The sequence below is a fragment of the Barbus barbus genome, assembly GCF_936440315.1.
Source record: "Barbus barbus genome assembly, chromosome: 37".
NCBI classification, from domain to species: domain Eukaryota; kingdom Metazoa; phylum Chordata; class Actinopteri; order Cypriniformes; family Cyprinidae; genus Barbus; species Barbus barbus.
The window spans coordinates 18935671-18955516 of record NC_136715.1 but is presented as its reverse complement, the minus strand read 5'-3'; the positions used below and the strand labels follow the sequence as shown (position 1 = coordinate 18955516).

Genomic DNA, 19846 nt, shown 5'->3' with positions numbered 1-19846 from the left:
ATGAGCAAAAGTCATCACCCACTATCTCCAGATGACTCGTTGCCTTCTTTCGTTTTTATTTCAAACGAATATAAGAAATATGAGGAAAGTGTATTTTGGTGTGTATTTGGATGATTAAATTCTGTGGGTGCTATTTTGTCTTTCTTTTTTGAATATCTGGAGGACAGGTTCTTGCCAATAGATGGAGAACAGAATAACATAAGTCTATTAAATTAGAAATAGTTCTGAAAAATCCCAAACTCATTTAATAAGAATTTAGTAGCGAGAAGAAATATTTCCAACCCATCTCTCATCTTTTAAATTAAGAATATTAAATGAATAAAGCAAAGCGACGGCTTTCAGTTTAATAATATTTCTATGTGACATTAGTCCACAGAGACCATTCTCATCTTTTGTAAAAAATATTACATCAGATATCATGTAATAAACCCAGCCTACACCTCTCAGAGCTGAAAATGAAGGAAACATTGTCAGGGCTCAAAATCCATTTCAACCTCTCATCTTTCAAAAGCATTCAATGTTATCAAATGAATTGTATGTCTATGACTGTGAGTCCAGAGTTCCACCCCTTGAAACACACATATAGTTCTTATTAAAATGATAAATTGCTCTGTACTGGAGGCCCCCTCTGCTCAACCCAGTCACCATAGCAACAGCCAGAGCTCGGTTTGTGCTTTTGCAGACTTCACGATAGTTGCAGCGTATGGCGTGGGTACTGTTCATGTTTGGAGAGCGTATGTAGGCGTTAGAGTTGACTAGGTGGAAGAAGCTTATACTGGTGCCAGGTAGATTTCATGATACCAAGATGGACCCAAATGCACCGCTGGCTTTTTGAGAGGTCACAGCATGATTCAAAAAGGCTTGAAACATTACTACATATAGCTGCAACCCAGCATAGCGTGCCTAATGATCTGAACATTTATTCATTTAGCAGACTACATCTGCAGTCTCTTTGAGATGTTGCAGTGCAACACTGAGAGATCTTTAAAATTTAGTATCTTGAATTGTCTGACATTCATTTGGATTGACAGCAAGCTAATTGTTGATGCCTCTAGAGGAGATAGAACATCCTTTGTGCATCTCTGCAGTAGTCACTCAGAGCACTGCATGGCAACAGTATAATTAAACCCCAGGTGTGGGATGCTCTCAGGCATCATAGGTGCCTTGTGTTTTTCATCATTTTTATTTCTTGGTAAAATTACTGCAATGATTATACTCAGAAATCGCTGTTTTCTTTTAATCTAAGTAACAAAACTTTGTCACAGATGTGTGCGCTTTACAGTAGAAAAAAAAAAACTCCATCAAACTCCATATGTAGGAATGCTTGCACTGCCAGTTTAATCTGCATTTAATAAGAATTTAAAGTATGACCTCGGCATGACTGTGAAATGCTCTGGGCTAGAATTTATCTTTGGTGGAGAGATAAAAAAAATCCAGTTTTAATGAGAAATCAAGCTGTTTAAAAATCAGGTCCCAAATGCAAGCATGTCATATTTGAATCAAACTTAAAAGCCTGGCAGTTTGCAGATCTACAGTATTTTTTATATTTTTGGTTAATTACTCTGGAGTAATTACTGGCTCCAGAGTCATTGTCCTTCTGAGAGTTTGCTTAGTGTAACAATCAAATGCAAAATAATGACGAACACAAACAACGCATGCACCTGTAAGTAATCTTTAAAAAAGAAGAAGATGTTATTATCTTGTTAAATGCAGGTTTGGTATATTATGCTTGTGTATGGGACACCTTAGGTGCCTTGACCCTTAAGTCCACTGAATTTAATCTACTCTACTGTCTGATTTGTTTGTTGGACAAAATGGCAGATTCAGCGTTATGATTGGTCAGATCGCCTGTCAATCAATCTCTTTGCAAGGGGTTATTTGCTTAGCTTTCATGTACTGTATATCACTCTCAAATGTCTACTGATTGGTTCTACATCTCCACCTCTAACCTGCTATAAGCCACCATATTTACACTTTATAAATGAAAGAAGAACAGAAAATATTTCAGCACAAAAATGGGAGGGGTAATGTTTGCAGTGTGTTACAAATTACAATTTAGGGTTATTGTAATTTACAGCAGCTTGTTTATTATTGTCATTTATGTTGTCTTTTTTTGGAAACTGCATCAACAGCACAAAGCATCCATTACGGACAACCATCTACAGAGATCCAGGAGCAGCTCAGAGCACCGTGAAGAGAGAGCTGACGCACACAGACTTCAGCCTGCAGTGACAGCTGCACATGTACATTATAACAGATTGGAATTCTTCACTGACAAGGCTTCACTTCCACCTTAAGGACACTCACATAACATGCATCAAGTTCATTTAGAGGAGAACCTCTGGGAAACAGCATGACAAGGAGACCTCTAACTATTACAGATAAATCCCAGAGTATTTGTATAAATTATTTTTGTGATTTACACCAAAAAAGTAGTTTCGGTAACACTTTGTTTTAAGTTGTCATAATACAGAGTAATTACCTAATTAAGTACTTAGTAGTAGCCGTTGTACTTACATGAAACTAAATGTACTTACCATGTAACTAAGTTATAGAACAGCCTGTAATTACAGTTTGTAATTATGTAGCTGTAATAGGCAGCTACTGTTACACATAGTCTGTTACACAGCTACTTGTACACTTAAGTTCAATCTTGATACACTTTATTTTAAGTAGCTTATGCCTGCGTAATATTCTGTAATTTTAATGTAATTATAAAGGTATTACATATATTTAAGCTGTGTACTGGTGGGTTAAATCAAACTAAGGTGCAGCTGGATAAGGTGTACAGTATAGATACACATGAAGTACACTTAAGTACAATCTTGATACACTTCATTTTAAGTAGCTTATGTCTGTGTACTTACACTTATATGTACGTTGTATAAAGTCTGCAACACATATGTAACAATCTTTTGGTTACATAAGTAGCTCTGTAACAGACTCGGTCTGTTACATGTGTAACGGTAGCTGCCTATTATATCTACATAATTACAAACTGTAAGTTCAGGCTGTTCCATAACTTAGTTACACGGTAAGTACATTTTGTTTCATGTAAGTACAACAGATACTACTAAGTACTTAACTAGGTAATTACTCTGTATTATGGACACCTTAAAACAAAGTGTTACAGTTATTTCTTTTGGGAAACTCTTTCTCATTATGATACATCAAATGTGGGACCTGCAGTAAATTCTTGACACGGACCAGTTGTCCAGTTGCTGTTCCACTGTAAGGTATGTGATGGATTGTGAGAAAATACTTTCCTTTAAGAGTCCAGAGCAGTCTAATATTCCTTTGGAATACCTCGCAGACAATCCAGTTCACCTCACTTGTTAACACACAATGAGATGACGTGATTTATAAGTGCTTATTCAAAGTGCTTCCACCGCTTTTCACAGGTTGTCTTCAGTAGATTTGCAGAATGTCCAGAACAGTTTATCAGCAGTTATAGTCAGATGTACAAAGAACGGACGCTATTCTTTTGTAAAGCAATTGTCATCCATAAAGAGCCAACAAAACACTTTAAATCGGTTTTCACTGTGAGCGTTACAAGGCAGTCAAATATTTTCTATTATTGTAGCACTACAACATACACTAAACAATCGTGCGTAAACACACATACACATAAATTCAACTTGACATCTCAGTCACACATTTAAATAAGTCAAGTATGAACAAAAAGAGCAGCAATAAAAATAATCCCAAACCTTATTTTACACTCTGATAATATGAAGATTATGTAAATACAATACATCTGATGGAAATTTTGATAATGTAGTTTGGCTTGAGCTTGGCTAGAGGGCAAAAACCATTGTGCTCTTAAGTCGTCAGAAGCAGCATCTCCCGAAAGCTCTACTGACTCATATTGTAGTGGATCCGGTTATTCTGATATTCCTCATGGAATCAAATCAAGTAATTAAACCCAAATGACCAAAAAGTGTAGTTGTGCTCATATATATTAGCACATTGTCACTCTTTGAAATGCCTGCCACTTTGTAACTTTTTGTAGTAGTTGTCCTGTTCCATGTGGTTCAGATTGCCCTCCCTATCCAGTAGGACTAGAGGGGTCTTGCGGCGCAGACTGCGACCCTCTGAGGTGTGACCCACAGGTGGGAGTTGAGGGGGAAGTGGTGGCTGGGGAGGTTGAGGAGGCCCATGGTCAGCCTCACTGGTGGAGGAACAAGGAGAGCTGCTCCTCATGTTGCGGTAACTGCGGGAACTGTCACGGTTGAGGTTTTTAAGCTCGTACGATTCGGCCATGTTACAATCAGAAGATCCTCTCCACTCCCAGGGGTTATTGGGGTTGGAGGTCATACGGACTACGGGGTGGTGGGGGGCGTGGGCATCAACCGTGATGATGCCTGAACCGCTGTCACGTTCTGAACGATTAGGCGATGATTCTGTGCCCGTGATGGATGAGGTACCAGAAGAGGATGAGGTCTCTGAGGATTTGGCCGATCCAGACAGGAGTCCCTGTTGCTTTGACATGGCAATGACCTGCATGATCCGAGGCTGATTTCCTGCCTTGAGAACTGGAATATTAGCACCACTTTTCTCTGTGATGGACAGCCATTTGGCCCGAGTGCTGGCACTTTTAGGGGACACAGGTGGAGGGACAGAGGGCTGTGCTGGGGGGCGAGGGGGCATCACTACTCTTGCCCCTGCAGGTGGGTTAGCCGGTTTGGCTGATGGTTGAACAGACGAATAGACCGAAGAGTGGACGCTATCCTCCTCTGTGGTCGTGTCGTTGCCATCTGAGCCCTGATCGCTGGTGTCCTCATCGGGCAAGCTGCCGCCTCGCATCTCCATTGACTTTTGCTTCCATTCAGACACTAATTGTTGTGTCCGCATGGGGTCCAGTGGTACTGGAACAGGTACTGTCACCAGACGCCTCGTTGGCTCCTCTGGAGCTGTAGCACGGGGTAATGTGTTGCTGAAGGTTACCATGGTCTCCTTACCCATTGGGCTGCGAGGCGCCAGTAACTCCACATCCACGCTAGCTCTCTTTAAGCTTCCCAAAGAGGTTTTCTCCCGTTGTACAGGACGGTTCAGCCCATCTAGACATGCTGGTGATGTAATTTCATCATTGCTCTCAGAGGCATGGCCTTTGTTATAGACAGAGTCGTGGCCTCTCTGGGCCAGAGCCCTCAAAGCATCCTTCTGCAGAGGAGGAGGTTGCGGGATGATAGCGTCCTCTGGAGATTTGAAGTTGGCAACAGCATGGAAAGCCTGGAATGATTTAGAGTTTTAAAATACAGTGGCTTCATTACATTGCTTACTTCCCAACAATAAAGAATATTCCTATAACCCAGTCCAGTTTAGGGTTAGGCTTATGGCTGGGGTGGGAGCTTGAACAACACTCATACCAACCAACCTCTGATTTTAGGGGTAGTTAATGAGTAAGGTTAGGGTTGGCGTTAAGGATGGGATTCGTATTATGTTTGTTAAACCTGGTTTTTCTAGGACCAACAAAAGTTGGCGATTTCTAGCCAAATCATAGTAACTTGTGTGGTGGAAGTATTGACCCGAAGAGACTTATATTGCTTTCAGGGGCATTTGTATTTTATAACCCCATATAAGGTTCTGTGTTCCCTGGGAATCCAAATGTGGCTTTGTCATTTCTAGTGGATATGTTCCTGCAGACATCAGTTTCAACACACCTGGATTTAATTTTTAGTAATCCTGAACACCTTGATTAGTGCCTAATTTCAAAAGCTGCACCCTCCGGCCCTATTGAAAAAAACAGCATGTGCTGGTATGTTTTGAAGCATGGCAGCTGGTTTGAGATGGTTTAAGCTGATGCTGAGATGGTTATGAGCTGGTTTAAGCTAGTCATGTGCTGGTCCTAAACTGGTCCTAAACAACATGCTTCTGCTCAGGACCAGCTCATAACCAACTTATAACCAGCTTAAACCAGTCACGACCAACTAAGGACCAGCTTAAACAAGATGTCATGATTCAAAAAAACTTTTTTTCAACAGGGGGAGGTTGCATTTGTTTTCTGCATACATCGAGTATGCTCGTTTCAACAAACCATTATAAAGCTGACTTTTATTCTTTGTGAGGTGTGAATTGTTTGTGAATTCTTTCTTACTCTGGAATGTAATGATTACTTTTCTGAAATGAGACGTATTTGGCCAACAAATGCAACCTCTGGAGGACGCAGCCTTTGAAATGAGGGACAGCAAAAGGAAACATCCAAAATGCGCAGTGCTGAGGAAGCTCCAGGAACAGTGTGAAAACCCTGAGCGAAAATGTTATTATGCCATGTGTGATGTGTTCCTGCATGGGATGTGGGATGTGTTGTTGGTTGTAAAACAAAATTACAATCAAACAGTGTTCATGTAGCTTAAACAGTAAAGCACTGCACTAGCAGTCATGGAACCAGTTTCCAGGTAATGCATGACATGGTAAAATGTATAAATTGAATGCACAGTTTCGTCAATTTTATTTAGGACTGAAGTTTCTGCCAAATGTATAAATGTAAACTGCCATAGCCCTAATCCTGATGAGTTTGCTGAATGTTGTTTAAGCCCCTATTCCCAGACAGGCTTTGCCCAACCCCAAACCCTAAAATCTACTTAGTTGGTTATAATGTTGCTTCAGAGCCAACGTGGAGTTTGATGCAGGAACATCTACTTGGGTAAAACACATTAAGCTCAATAGCAAGATGAGGGGTGGAGGATGGTTTAACAAATAACCCTGTTAAAAAAAACAGCATATGATTGTTAGGTATGTTTTGAAGCATTGTATCTGGTTTGAGCTGGTCCTTAGTTGGTCACGCCCTGGTTTAAGTTGATCCTGAGTAACTAACTTCTGCTCAGGACCAGCTTATAACCAGCTCTGTGCCAGCTTAAACCAGCTCAAACCAGCTATCATGTTTGAAAACATACCTAATCAGCATATGCAATTTTTTTTTCAACAGTGACGCTACACCACATCTGCAAAACTACATCAGTAAACCAATAACTCACCAAGTACGCTGCAATACCAGCGCCAATACAGAACCCAACGTAAACATCGATCGGGTGACTGCGGTACTGGGTGATCTGAGTGAGTCCAGTCAACGCAGCCGCAATGGCAAAGGCAAACACCAGAACGGGTTTGAGCAGCTTGGTGCTATCAGAGATTGTTGAGTTGAAGTACATCTAGAAGAGCAGAGAGCAGCAGAAGTCTCCAGCTGTCATGTGCAAATTAATAACATATTGCCTTGCAGCTTCAGACAGTCTGACAAGCTCAAGGTGGGAAGCAGCAATAACTTATCTACATGTCTGTCACTTGAAGTGGATCCTGCCAAACAGCTAGACATGTGAAGCACTTACCTATAATTAGACTTTCTCTAATCTAGTGAACAGAACGCATAAAAGCATATTAAATCGCACCTTTCGTGTGTCAATGCATATGACATGCACATCTATTATGTTGGTTTTTCAATATTTCTATCTACAGTACAATCAGTTTAAACTGTACTAAACCCTATTGATTTCTCTCATAGAGGAGTTTACCACAGTAGCCTATTAGGTTTATATATAAACAGCATTTGCTGTAAACATTTAGTGAACACCCATTGAGACGATGTTGAAGAGACTTACTGAAATATAAACAGCAGCAAAGGAAGAGAGGGTTGCATGCTGGGAAGGGAAGGTTTTCCTGTCACAAAGGAAAGCAAACATCTAGAGTAAGTCTAGACCAGAAATGCAGTAGAAGTCAATGTCACATGTTTATAGGTTTAAAAGAAGAAGTGAGTAGGAAGTGCTCTACAGGAAGAAAAACACAAAAGGGAGAAAGAAAATGCTGATTGTACAAAGTTGAAGTTGATCACAAAATCAGAAGTTATTTGGTTACCTGGCAGACAGAATAGCATGCTGATCCTGGCCAGAGCAAATGTCTTTGATAATGTAAGGGTTCTTGTCACAGGACACACCTGGGACGGTATAATTGGGTTTGCACACTGTGAGAAAGAATGGTGTGTGGTAGCCAGTGGCCAGCTGGATGACATCCGTAACCAGTGCTGTTGCACAAAGACCGAACACATGAACCCCTAGAAGGAGAGACAGATCATGAGGAATGAAACATCGATGACTCATTTCATCAGTTTCATGCAACACTCTGTGCCTGACTCATGTTACATAATGTTCATCTGCATCACTCCTGCTCAGATTTTTAGTGTTGCAGTTTCAAAATTGCAAGCTTTTTCCTAGATTTATAATAATTTCTTACAGCGTATAATGTTCCAGCACATCACAAAATTTCCTGTTGAGTTTAATTGCAGCTGTAATAAATTTATTTTTAAACTTCTACAGTAAAATGTAAAGTGTAAAGCAACTAGAATTTATTATTGTACTTTATTATATAATTTATTATATGATATAATTATACTGTTAATCCACGCTATAAACCTCTTCAAACACACTTTAACTTCAAACATTCTGATATAAAATTGCCTTACAATGAAAAGAGTGTTACATACCAACAAAACGGACGGTTCTCCGTAGGAAAGAGTTAAAATTACATCCACCAGCATTTATGCTTCCTTCAATCCCTGGACGGACCTTCAGTTTGGACTGCATACAATACAGCAGACCTTCACCAATCATGATCTAAACACAATAAGAGAAAATCAAATAATTATACAATTGTTAATAAAAAAATACCTTTGGCATGTGTAAATGTAATTAGTGTGAATATTATTAGATAAGTTTTTACGTTTTCTGTGGAGACGCAAGTTATTACATTTTGATAGAAGCTAAAAAAAATGTTTTTCTTTACCATAACTGACTTTAAAGAGATAGCATCATTTACTCATCCTCAAGTTGTTCCAAACCTCTATGAGCTTCTGTTGAGCACAAAAGAAGATATTTTGAAGAATGTTAGTAACCAAACATTTGACGGTAGCCATAGACGTTTACAGTATGGGGGAAAAAATACTATGAAAGTCAATGGGGACCATCAAATCTTTGGTTACCAACATTCTTCAAAATATATTCTACTGAGTTCAACAGAACACAGAAACTCGTACAGGTTTGAAATGTAATGAGGGTGAGTAAATATATATAGTATAGGTATACTATATAGTATAGGTTACAAAGATACAAAGTAAATGCAATGATCATCTCACAGAGGCAGCAGGGCCGGCGAACGCCAGACTCAGGAGCATGAGCAGAGGAATGAGCTCATCGCCGCTGTCCACGTACGGCATGCTGAGTGACCGGTCATGGCAGCGGAATCCCACCTGCGCCGGCTGGAGCACGTCCGTCAGTTCCAGGAAGTACAGTGAAACCATGGAGGACGCCACAATGGGTAGCTATTTTCTCAGAGGAAGGAGAGTGTGTGCATAATGCGGAAGTCTTTATCAATTTTAAAAGTACTAAATTGCATGTCTTTCTCAAGTGCAAACAGATATTAAATATTGATAATACTCAAACATATCAACACCAGAGCACAATTAGAGCAAGTGTGGCAGATGGCTGTTGTTAAATGTCAGCACAGAGTTCTGTACTCCAGGGCTGACAATGTGGTGGAAGGTAAACACAGTAGCACACTCAAACTGACTGCTATTATGCACTTTCAATTATGTCTTCAAAGAAAATGAGGAAGCCCAGTTGTTTAGAGTGTGTAATGTAATTACCTGAGACATTAATTGCTCTATTGAAGTATTAAAAGTTATTAAACTGGTAATAAATGATGGCACGTACCTCTACGAAATAGAAGCATGGTAACAGCGTCAGACTGTCTTTGGGCGGTTTCTTCTTGATTTTTTCACGTGCAGTCATCATGGTGCCGGTCTTCTGAAGTTATTCTGTCTACACATAAGATCATTTTAAGAACCCCATGAAAAGCCTTGACGAGTGCAGTTTTTTCTTACTAAAAATACCCCGCAATTGTACTACAAAAGTCTACTAAATTGGAACAACTAATTTTGTACTTTAATTGTGTGGAAGTAGTGCTGAAATCCAACTAAAGATATACTGAAGTATATTTGATTGTGCTAAAGTGGAACTATTGCAAGGATACTTTAGATATACTTTAAATATCTTCCATTTAAAGACCAATATTATTCAAAGATCATACAATCCTCATCAATAGTGACATTAAAACATATGTTGGGCTTAATATTAAGAAAAGTGCATTGGGCACAAGTGGTACTCCAATTAAAGTTTAATAATATTTTTTATACCAATAAATCTACAGCGATATGTCAGTAAATATGTTATATACTTAGAATGAAATCAATTTAAATTTAAATATATTGCTTTTTTATTAGGGAACCATGAGTGCAAGATGATGTCATCGAAACGGATGTCTATTTTCTGAGAAATACTTAGACTGTAAATCTTAAATGTGTATATACCCAAATTTTTATTTTATGTTAAGATACAGATAAAAGACATGGATTAACATGGCTAATGTCAGACTTTGTTTCCCTGTGTCTTGTGTTTCCTCGTGCTCCCTGTGTTTCCTTATGCCCATATTTGGTTTTCCTGTTCCTGTCCACGTTTGTCATCTATTAGTTCATTAGTCCCCAGCCCTGTGTTGTTAATAATCTAGTTTACTCCTCTGTTTATAAGCCCTGTGTTTCCCTGCCTCTGTGTTCGGTCTTATCATCATTCCATGTTCCTATGTGTGTCCATTGATCCCTGAGTTTGGTAAATAAAGATCTGATGTTATTCAAGAAGTTCCTAGCCCCTGCATTTCCTTTCTCCAGAGTGTGTTGTGACAGAAGACCGGACCTAAACCGAAGTAAGTGGCACTTCTCCTCCCTCGTATTGTTTTCCGTTGTTCGCCACCCACCTCCTCGCCCTTATCAAGCACGATCTCCCCTTCATGGAGTACACCGGGGAATTCTGCGGGCTCGCCGCGGTGACGGAGCTGTTGGCCTCCACCTGTTCCAGCTCTCTCAAGCCCGCTGCCTTTCGCGGCCAATCTGAGCCTGCCGTCTGACAATATGGCAAGCCCGCCAGAAAATCGCCAGTGCCCTCCAGTGCCTGCTCCTCGCACGAGCCCTCCTACGTCTCCGCTGGTCCCGTCCAGCGCTCTTACATCTCCGCTGGTCCCGTCCAGCTCCATGCTGCCCGAGCGCCCCCAAGTCTCTGGGCTGCCCGAGTGCCCCCAAGTGTCTGCGCTTCAAGAGCACCCCCAAGTACCAGATCAAGCCCCTACTTCCCCCAAGGATTTTTTTTTGGAGGGGGGGGTTAGTAGGGCTCCTGCCAAAGAGGCTGGGGCCGCGGTCTCAGAGGCGGACCCGCCATGGCTGCCCAAGCCCACCCAGCCCTGTGTTGTTAATCTAGTTTACTCCTGTTTATAAGACCTGTCTCTGTGTCCGGTCTTATCGTCATTCCATGTTCCTCTGTGTCTCCAGTGATCCCTGAGTTTGGTAAATAAAGATCTGATGTAATTCAAGAAGTTCCTAGCCTCTGCGTTTCCCTTCTCCAGAGTGTGTCGTGACAGCTAAATGTATGAACAACAAATTGTTGTAAAATATTACTAAATTATTATAAAATATTCCAAAAAAGCTAATAACACATTGAATTAAATGTGAAACTTTGAAGTAGAAAAACTGAAACAATATTTTTGTTTAAAACATGCTGAGAAATTCACAAAAACCAACATTCATGAAAGAGCTGAAGTTGCTCTAATTTTAATCAATGGAGTCACAATCATAAATCCTGGACAGTTGGAGCACCAAGATGAACTTCAACATCTATCCTGGCCATACAATTTACCTGACTTGAATAGTATCAAACCACTGTGAACAGTTTTGGTGAGAAGCTGATTCCTTCCTTAACCATCTCTGAGGCAACTGGAAGATGTTTTTTATTGATGACCCTCTGGAGACTATTCAAAATTTGCATCTTTTCAAAGAAGGTCAGTAGATCCTTAATATTGCCTATTTATATTTAGGAAGATCCTAAATATTGCCTATTTCCCACGTGTTCACATTATTTTGTCCAACCCCTGTATGTTTGCAAAAAAGTGGGCTTTGGTTAAATACCATCCACAGGAAAAGGCCTGTCACGGTATATTAATCTACTGCCTCCTTCATGTCTCGTGTATCATTGTCTGTGTCTGTGTATTGTGTGCGAGTGGGCGTGTCCCTCGCTCCGTGATCAGCGCGCCAGCTGATCTCAATTCCCACACCAGCTGCTGCCAATTCACTCAGCTATAAAGCCTCACTAAATCTTCTCTCCCTTGTCAGATCGTTTGAATGTTCCTGGATGTGTTGGATGTGCCCCAGTCAGTGTTCTTCGTGTACCTTTGTCGTCCTGTTCGTGTTCGAGTGTGTCAGAAGTGTTCGTCCCACCCGGATCATCACCTGCACTGGATTCATCCCCGACACTCTTCACCTGCACTGGATTCATCACCGACACTCTCCACCTGCACGCTGTTCATCTGGTCCCTGCGCCACGACATCATCCGAGAGACTGTTGTCTGTATTGTGCTGTGTAAATCTGACTATTAAATATAACTTCACCTGCATCTTTGCTTCCGCCTCAGTTCCGTGACAGAACGATCTGACCAGAGAATGGAAGCAGCAGGCGGATCATCCTCGTCTCTGGAGGACTTCCTCAGAGCCAGCGTCTCTCGGATGGATGCCCAGGAGAAGAGCATGAAGGAGTCCGGGCTGGCGATTCATGCTCTTATGGCGCAGGTGTCCGAGCTCACCCAGAAAATGGAACATCTGCAAATCTCTGCTGCGCCACCCACACCGCCAGCTCCCCTCATACCACCAGAGAGCGTCTCCCAGCCAGAGCCCCGCCTACCAGCTCCGGAAAGGTATAGTGGTGAGCCGAACTATTGCAGAGCATTTCTCACGCGTTGTTCAATGCATTTTGCTCTGCAGCCTAGGACCTTCGCCAACGAACAGAGCAGGGTGGCGTTCGTGCTCACCCTTCTGACTGGGAGAGCAGCACTATGGGGAACGGCGGTGTGGGAGAACCAGGATCCATGCTGTACCTCGTTTCAGACACTCTCCGCCGAGATGAAAAGAGTCTTTGACCGCGCGGCCGCGGGAAAGGAGGCGGCCCGGATCCTCGCGGATCTGAGACAAGGGGAGAGAGCGGTAGCGGACTACTCCATCGAGTTCCGGACCTTGGCGGCAGAGTGTCAGTGGAACGAGGAGGCGCAGTGGGATATGTTCCTGCATGGGCTGGCTGACCGCGTCCAGAGGGAGATCTACATGCTGGATTTACCCACCACCCTGAATGGGCTGATCGAACTGGCTCTTCGGGTGGACTCCCGACTCTCGCGAGTTGAACGGTGGAGGGTTCCTACTCGATTTCCGGAGGAAACGCCGACACTCAGAGCCAGTGACAGGGACGCGGTCAGCCCCGTCTACGATCCCGAGCCCATGCAGGTCGGGCGAGCTCGGCTGTCTCGGGAGGAGAAGGAGAGGCGGAGGTCCCAGGGCCTTTGCCTTTACTGTGGTACGGCGGGACATTTCGCATACAACTGCCCAGTAAAAGGCCAAGCCCGGCAGTGAATCTGAGGCTACTGTCGGGTGGGATTTCCGCTGAAAAGACCTCATTTACATCTACACTCCTCCCGGTAAGACTAAGGTGGACAGCACACACTCACGACGGTCAAGCACTATTGGACTCTGGGGCAGAAGGTAATTTTATGGACCACAAGTTTGCTCTACGGATTCAGGTTCCCCTCCTACCCCTCACTCATACCATCTCAGTCCACGCCCTCAATGGCCAAACCTTGCCTACCATTTCCTTCACCACAGGACCCATCACACTCATTGTATCTGGCAATCACACTGAAATCATTTCATTCTACATTCTGGACTCCCCCCTGGCACCCATTGTTTTAGGACACCCCTGGCTTACCAAGCACAACCCCAGGATAGATTGGCAGCAGAAATCTGTATCGGAATGGAGCACTAAATGTCATGAGTCTTGTCTTGTGTCTGCTTGTCCGTCTGTTTCTGTTTCCACTTTGCAGGAGGAGGCAGGGGATTTGTCTAACGTGCCCACGGAGTATCTAGACCTGAAGGAGGTGTTCAGTAAGTCCCGTGCTGCTTCTCTCCCTCCACATCGTCCCTATGACTGTGCCATAGAGTTATTGCCAGGTACGTCTCCGCCTAAGGGCAAATTATATTCACTTTCTGTTCCAGAGAGAGAGGTTATGGAGAAATATATTTCTGATTCTCTAGCAGCGGGGTTCATCCGGCCCTCCTCTTCTCCCGCGGGGGCGGGGTTCTTTTTTGTGGGGAGGAAGGACGGATCACTGCGACCTTGCATTGACTACCGAGGGTTGAACAGCATCACGGTAAAGAATACCTATCCTTTGCCGCTGATGTCTTCAGCTTTCGAGAGGTTGCAGGGAGCGTCGATCTTCACTAAATTGGACTTACGTAACGCTTATCATTTGGTCCGCATCAGGAGGGGGGACGAATGGAAGACTGCTTTTAACACCCCCAGGGGGCACTTTGAATACTTGGTCATGCCCTTCGGGCTGTCCAACTCCCCGGCAGTCTTCCAGGCACTCGTCAACGACGTGCTGCGAGATATGGTCGATCAATTCATATATGTTTACCTGGATGACATATTGATTTTTTCTTCTTCTCTCCAGGAGCACGTGCAGCACGTTCGACGAGTGCTTCAGAGGCTGTTAGAGAATGGGCTTTTTGTCAAGGCGGAGAAATGCGCTTTTCATGCACAGTCGGTTCCTTTCCTAGGGTACATTGTGTCGTCTGAGGGAGTGCGCATGGACCCTGACAAGGTTAAGGCTGTGGTGAATTGGCCAAGCCCAGACTCCCGCAAGGCCCTGCAGAGGTTTCTGGGGTTCGCCAATTTTTACCGGCGGTTTATTCGCAATTTCAGCCAACTAGCCTCTCCTCTGACCGCCTTGACCTCCCCCAGAACTACGTTCAGGTGGTCAAGCGCAGCTGAGGCTGCGTTTGCCAAACTGAAGGACCGCTTTGTTTCAGCCCCCATCTTAATTACCCCTGACCCATCACGTCAGTTCGTGGTGGAGGTCGATGCGTCAGAGGTGGGGGTAGGTGCAGTTCTATCCCAGCGCTCTCCGGCAGACGACAGAATGCATCCATGCGCGTTTTTGTCCCACCGTTTGTCCCCTGCCGAGAGTAATTATGACATTGGTAACAGAGAGTTGTTGGCAGTCAAGCTAGCATTGGAAGAATGGCGCCACTGGTTGGAAGGGTCGGGGGTACCTTTCATCGTATGGACCGATCACAAGAATTTAGAATACATTAGAACTGCCAAAAGATTGAACTCTAGGCAGGCTCGGTGGGCACTTTTTTTCGGACGTTTTGACTTCACTCTCTCGTACCGCCCGGGCTCCAAGAACATCAAGCCCGATTCTTTATCACGCATTTTTGACCGTTCCGATCGCCCGTCTACTCCCGAGTGTATTTTTCCGGAGACCCTTATCATCTCCGCACTCACATGGGAGGTCGAATCGAAGGTCAAGACGGCCTTGCAAGGGGTAACGCCTCCGGTCGGTTGCCCACCGAACCGGTTATTTGTGCCAGAGGGATTACGGTCCGACGTTATTCAGTGGGGTCATTGTTCCAGTGTGGCTTGTCATCCAGGAGTCAGTCGCACTACATCTTTAGTCAAGCAACGATTTTGGTGGCCACTTATGGCTCGCGATGTTCACAGTTTTGTTTTGGCTTGCTCAGTTTGTGCCACTGGTAAGACTTCCAATAGACCCCCAGATGGGCTCCTTCAACCGCTGCCGGTCCCTTCGAGACCCTGGTCCCATATCGCTCTAGATTTTGTCACCGCCCTCCCACCCTCTCAGGGTAACACGGTAGTTTTGACCGTGGTGGACCGATTCTCGAAGGCGGCCCACTTTATTCCCTTGCCCAAATTACCCTCAGCCAAGGAGACAGCGGTAACAGTCGTTGACCACGTCTTTCGGTTACATGGCCTCCCGACGGACGTGGTTTCCGACAGAGGTCCCCAATTTGTGTCCAAATTTTGGCGAGAGTTTTGTAAATTGCTGGGTGCTACTGTTAGTCTGTCCTCAGGGTTTCATCCCCAGAGCAATGGTCAAACCGAGAGAGCCAACCAGGATTTGGAGAGAACGTTGCGATGTCTGGTCTCCAAGAATCCTTCCTCATGGAGCCAACAACTGTCAATGGTGGAGTACGCCCACAATTCGTTGCCAGTGTCATCTACGGGCCTATCTCCGTTTGAAGGTAGTATAGGTTACCAGCCACCAATTTTTCCTAGTCTGGAATCCGAGGTCGCGGTCCCCTCCGCTCACGCCTTTGTCCAGAGGTGTCATCGCACTTGGACTAGAGCCCGCGAGACTCTACTCCAAGTGGGAGCGCGCACCAAGGCCAAGGCCGATCGCCACCGGTCTAGACCTCCCGTATACGTCGTCGGTTCCAAAGTGTGGCTTTCTACCAAGAACATTCCTCTCCGCTCCGTTTCTAATAAGCTTGCTCCCAAATTCATTGGCCCGTTTGCTGTCACTAAAATCATTAGTCCGGTGGCAGTTCGCCTCAATCTTCCTCCAGTGTACAGGAGAATTCATCCCGTCTTCCACGTGTCCAAAATTAAACCCGTTTTTTATTCCCGCATTAATCCGCCAGCCCCGGTTCCCCCACCGCCGCGACTCGTAGAAGGGGAACCTGCTTATTCGGTCGATCGTATTCTGGACTCTAGGCGGAGGGGACGCGGATTCCAGTACTTGGTGGACTGGGAAGGTTACGGTCCGGAGGAGAGAAGTTGGGTGCCTGCTAGAGACATTCTGGATCACTCCCTTATCGATGATTACAATCGACAGGTAAGGGAGTCTGGGGACGCCAGGAGGCGTTCCTAGGAGGGAGGGTACTGTCACGGTATATTAATCTACTGCCTCCTTCATGTCTCGTGTATCATTGTCTGTGTCTGTGTATTGTGTGCGAGTGGGCGTGTCCCTCGCTCCGTGATCAGCGCGCCAGCTGATCTCAATTCCCACACCAGCTGCTGCCAATTCACTCAGCTATAAAGCCTCACTAAATCTTCTCTCCCTTGTCAGATCGTTTGAATGTTCCTGGATGTGTTGGATGTGCCCCAGTCAGTGTTCTTCGTGTACCTTTGTCGTCCTGTTCGTGTTCGAGTGTGTCAGAAGTGTTCGTCCCACCCGGATCATCACCTGCACTGGATTCATCCCCGACACTCTTCACCTGCACTGGATTCATCACCGACACTCTCCACCTGCACGCTGTTCATCTGGTCCCTGCGCCACGACATCATCCGAGAGACTGTTGTCTGTATTGTGCTGTGTAAATCTGACTATTAAATATAACTTCACCTGCATCTTTGCTTCCGCCTCAGTTCCGTGACAAGGCCTGCACAAAAATGTTCAAATTATTATTTCCTCATCTGAAACCGAATGAGGCCCTCCTGAATAAATGGATAACAGACTGTGTGCCTGAGGAAAAAAATATTAAATAAACAGCTCCTTTCAGAATATTCTCAAAAGAGCATAATGAACAAATGTTAATGTGGGCTATTGTTTGAGCAGGCATTGAGAGAATAGTGTTTCTTGCTCTCTGCCAAATCAGCAGTGACTAAACAAGGCACTTGTCCTGAAGGCACTCTCCAAACTCTCGAGTGGGAGTGAGCGAGGCTCTGCTGAATTTAGCAGGAAGCCTGTTTTCAAGAGTGGGAGCTCTGTTTATCTCAAAGAGCCACATATGTCTCACAGGCAATAGATTTCTGAGTGTGTGTGTGACTTTTAGGGAGGAATCCATAGGCGCTGAGTTCTCTCCAAAAAAGACATTGTTTGTGCTCAAACATACTCACAGCATGAGGCTTCGACTGCGGAGAAAGTTAATTAAACTTGACTGGGCTTCTCACACGAATCTGTTTCCTGTGAAAGTGGGGTTAAAGAGTGAGTTGTGCAACACAGCTACTTTCTGACCCTTGTTTGTGCCAAGAATCCAAGCAAATTGACCCACGACACTGCAGAACAATGCATGGCTCGATAAAAATGTCAAGCCATGATAACCAGTCAAGGCAAAATCATTATACACTTGAAGTGAAAAGACTCTGGAAAAATCAATAATGTAATCAGATAAGAATGAGATAGATAAGTCTCACTAATGTTCACGAATCACGAGCAATGTCACTGATGATGAGAAAGATGGCAATTATTTCAAATACACTGGTAATTCTGATTACACTGACACACTGCAACACCTTGATTGTTAGAAACTGAAAATATGATTATTATTATTATTAGATGTGTGTGTGTATGAGATTTTGTATATCCATGATTTTACATATATGTATATTACATTTATCAAATAGTAAATATGTATATTAATTAATATAAATGAAAAAGGAATTAATAATGGATTATTTATTACTTGATAGATAGATAGATAGACAGATAGATAGATAGATAGATAGATAGATAGATAGATAGATAGATAGATAGATAGATAGATAGATAGATAGATAGATAGATAGATATAGATAGATAGATAGATAGATAGATAGATAGATAGATAGATAGATAGATAGATAGATAGATAGATAGATAGATAGATAGATAGATAGATAGATTCGCAGTGGTGAATAGAATAGCAAGAGTTTTTTTAATCATTCAGGAATTGATCAGGTGTGAGTTCATTGATCAGCTTGAGAGAATCAATGCCCATCAGCAGTCCATAACCATATCCATACGCGTTTACATAGATTTGCCTGCCCAAAATCATCTTGACTCACGCTGCAAAGTGAGACTGAGATGTTTGTTATGTAAAACTAGAATCGTTTCCGTACAGCAGAGTCACTGCGACAATCTCAGCTATCATAATAGCGCATCTCCACTGGACGCGACGCGCTTTAATTCCATTACAATGGCAGCGTTCTGGTCGCGTCGCGTCGGGAGTGCGTTTTTTATTCAGCTGCTGTTCATCACGCAGGTAGAAAACCGGGAAAATCTCACCTTGATTACGAAAACAGGCGATTCCCTGACAGAACGGGGATATCCTGAGTGAAAATACCCAGCGTGCGAGGTTAGACTGCGGCTCTCAGTTCATATTCCTCTTTCTGCTCACGTTTTCCACGGAGCAATCACGCAGCCGTGGACTCCTGTTATATGCTTGACTGCTGGAGCCAACCACAATATCCCTCAACTCTGTGAGCTCCTGTTCCAGCTGCTCTTCTGCAGTCAGACATGCAGGGGCTTCAGTAAGAGACGACCGTACTATCAGAGATTAAAAAAAAAAAGGCTATATGGTTTGTCAGGGCTGTATGAAGCTGCGTCCATTGATCTTAGTGTAAAATCGTCCCATCCTCAGCAGTCATCAGCATCTTCTGAGTGCGATCTGCACTGATCTCCTCCAGCAGTGGTAACATGGTACTACACAGGTAACTGTTCAAATAGCAGGGGTGGAGAGGAAGTGAACTGGTTTAACTTATGTCCAGAGGCAGGATGAAAACATCACAATGTCCTTTTTCCTGTAGCCTTACAAACGTTTTCCCTTCCAGCCTTGTTAAGGACCACCGAATAACCAAATTATTTCGATTGCATGTGTTTGCTTCCTTTTTATTGTGAAGATTGAATAAATGAAACAAATCTGTTCTAAAGTGTGCTATCCAATGTAAATCGATAAAAAAACACTTAATTTTTTTACTGCATCAGTTGATCAGGTGACAGAATAAAACCCATGTGATGCATATTTATTATATAATAAAGCCATTATATTAAAACCGACCAACCCTCAATATAAAAAGCCAGATTGTCTTGGTACTTAATATTTTTATCTTTCGTAACATTTACAAAATTTTCAATAATGTTACACATTTATAAATACATTTAAGTATATAGAAGATGCATTCAAAAGTTTGGGTCATTAAGACCCCAAAATTAA

General features: G+C 43.4%; 1 protein-coding gene across 1 annotated transcript; it reads right to left on the bottom strand.

Annotated features, from left to right (window-relative positions):
• Window positions 1–3972: 3972 nt before the first annotated feature.
• LOC306857196 (phospholipid phosphatase-related protein type 3-like) lies at window positions 3973–19028 on the bottom strand (the record flags this gene model as incomplete). The annotated part of the gene is made up of 8 exons (XM_079396996.1): window positions 18919–19028; window positions 9699–9806; window positions 9122–9307; window positions 8474–8603; window positions 7849–8044; window positions 7596–7653; window positions 6978–7151; window positions 3973–5232 (listed from the first exon to the last, which is right to left on the bottom strand). Exons 2-8 carry the CDS (start codon window positions 9777–9779, stop codon window positions 3973–3975), a joined length of 2085 nt encoding a protein of 694 aa, XP_079253122.1. The 5' UTR covers window positions 9780–9806; window positions 18919–19028.
• Between the last annotated feature and the right edge of the window lie 818 nt (window positions 19029–19846).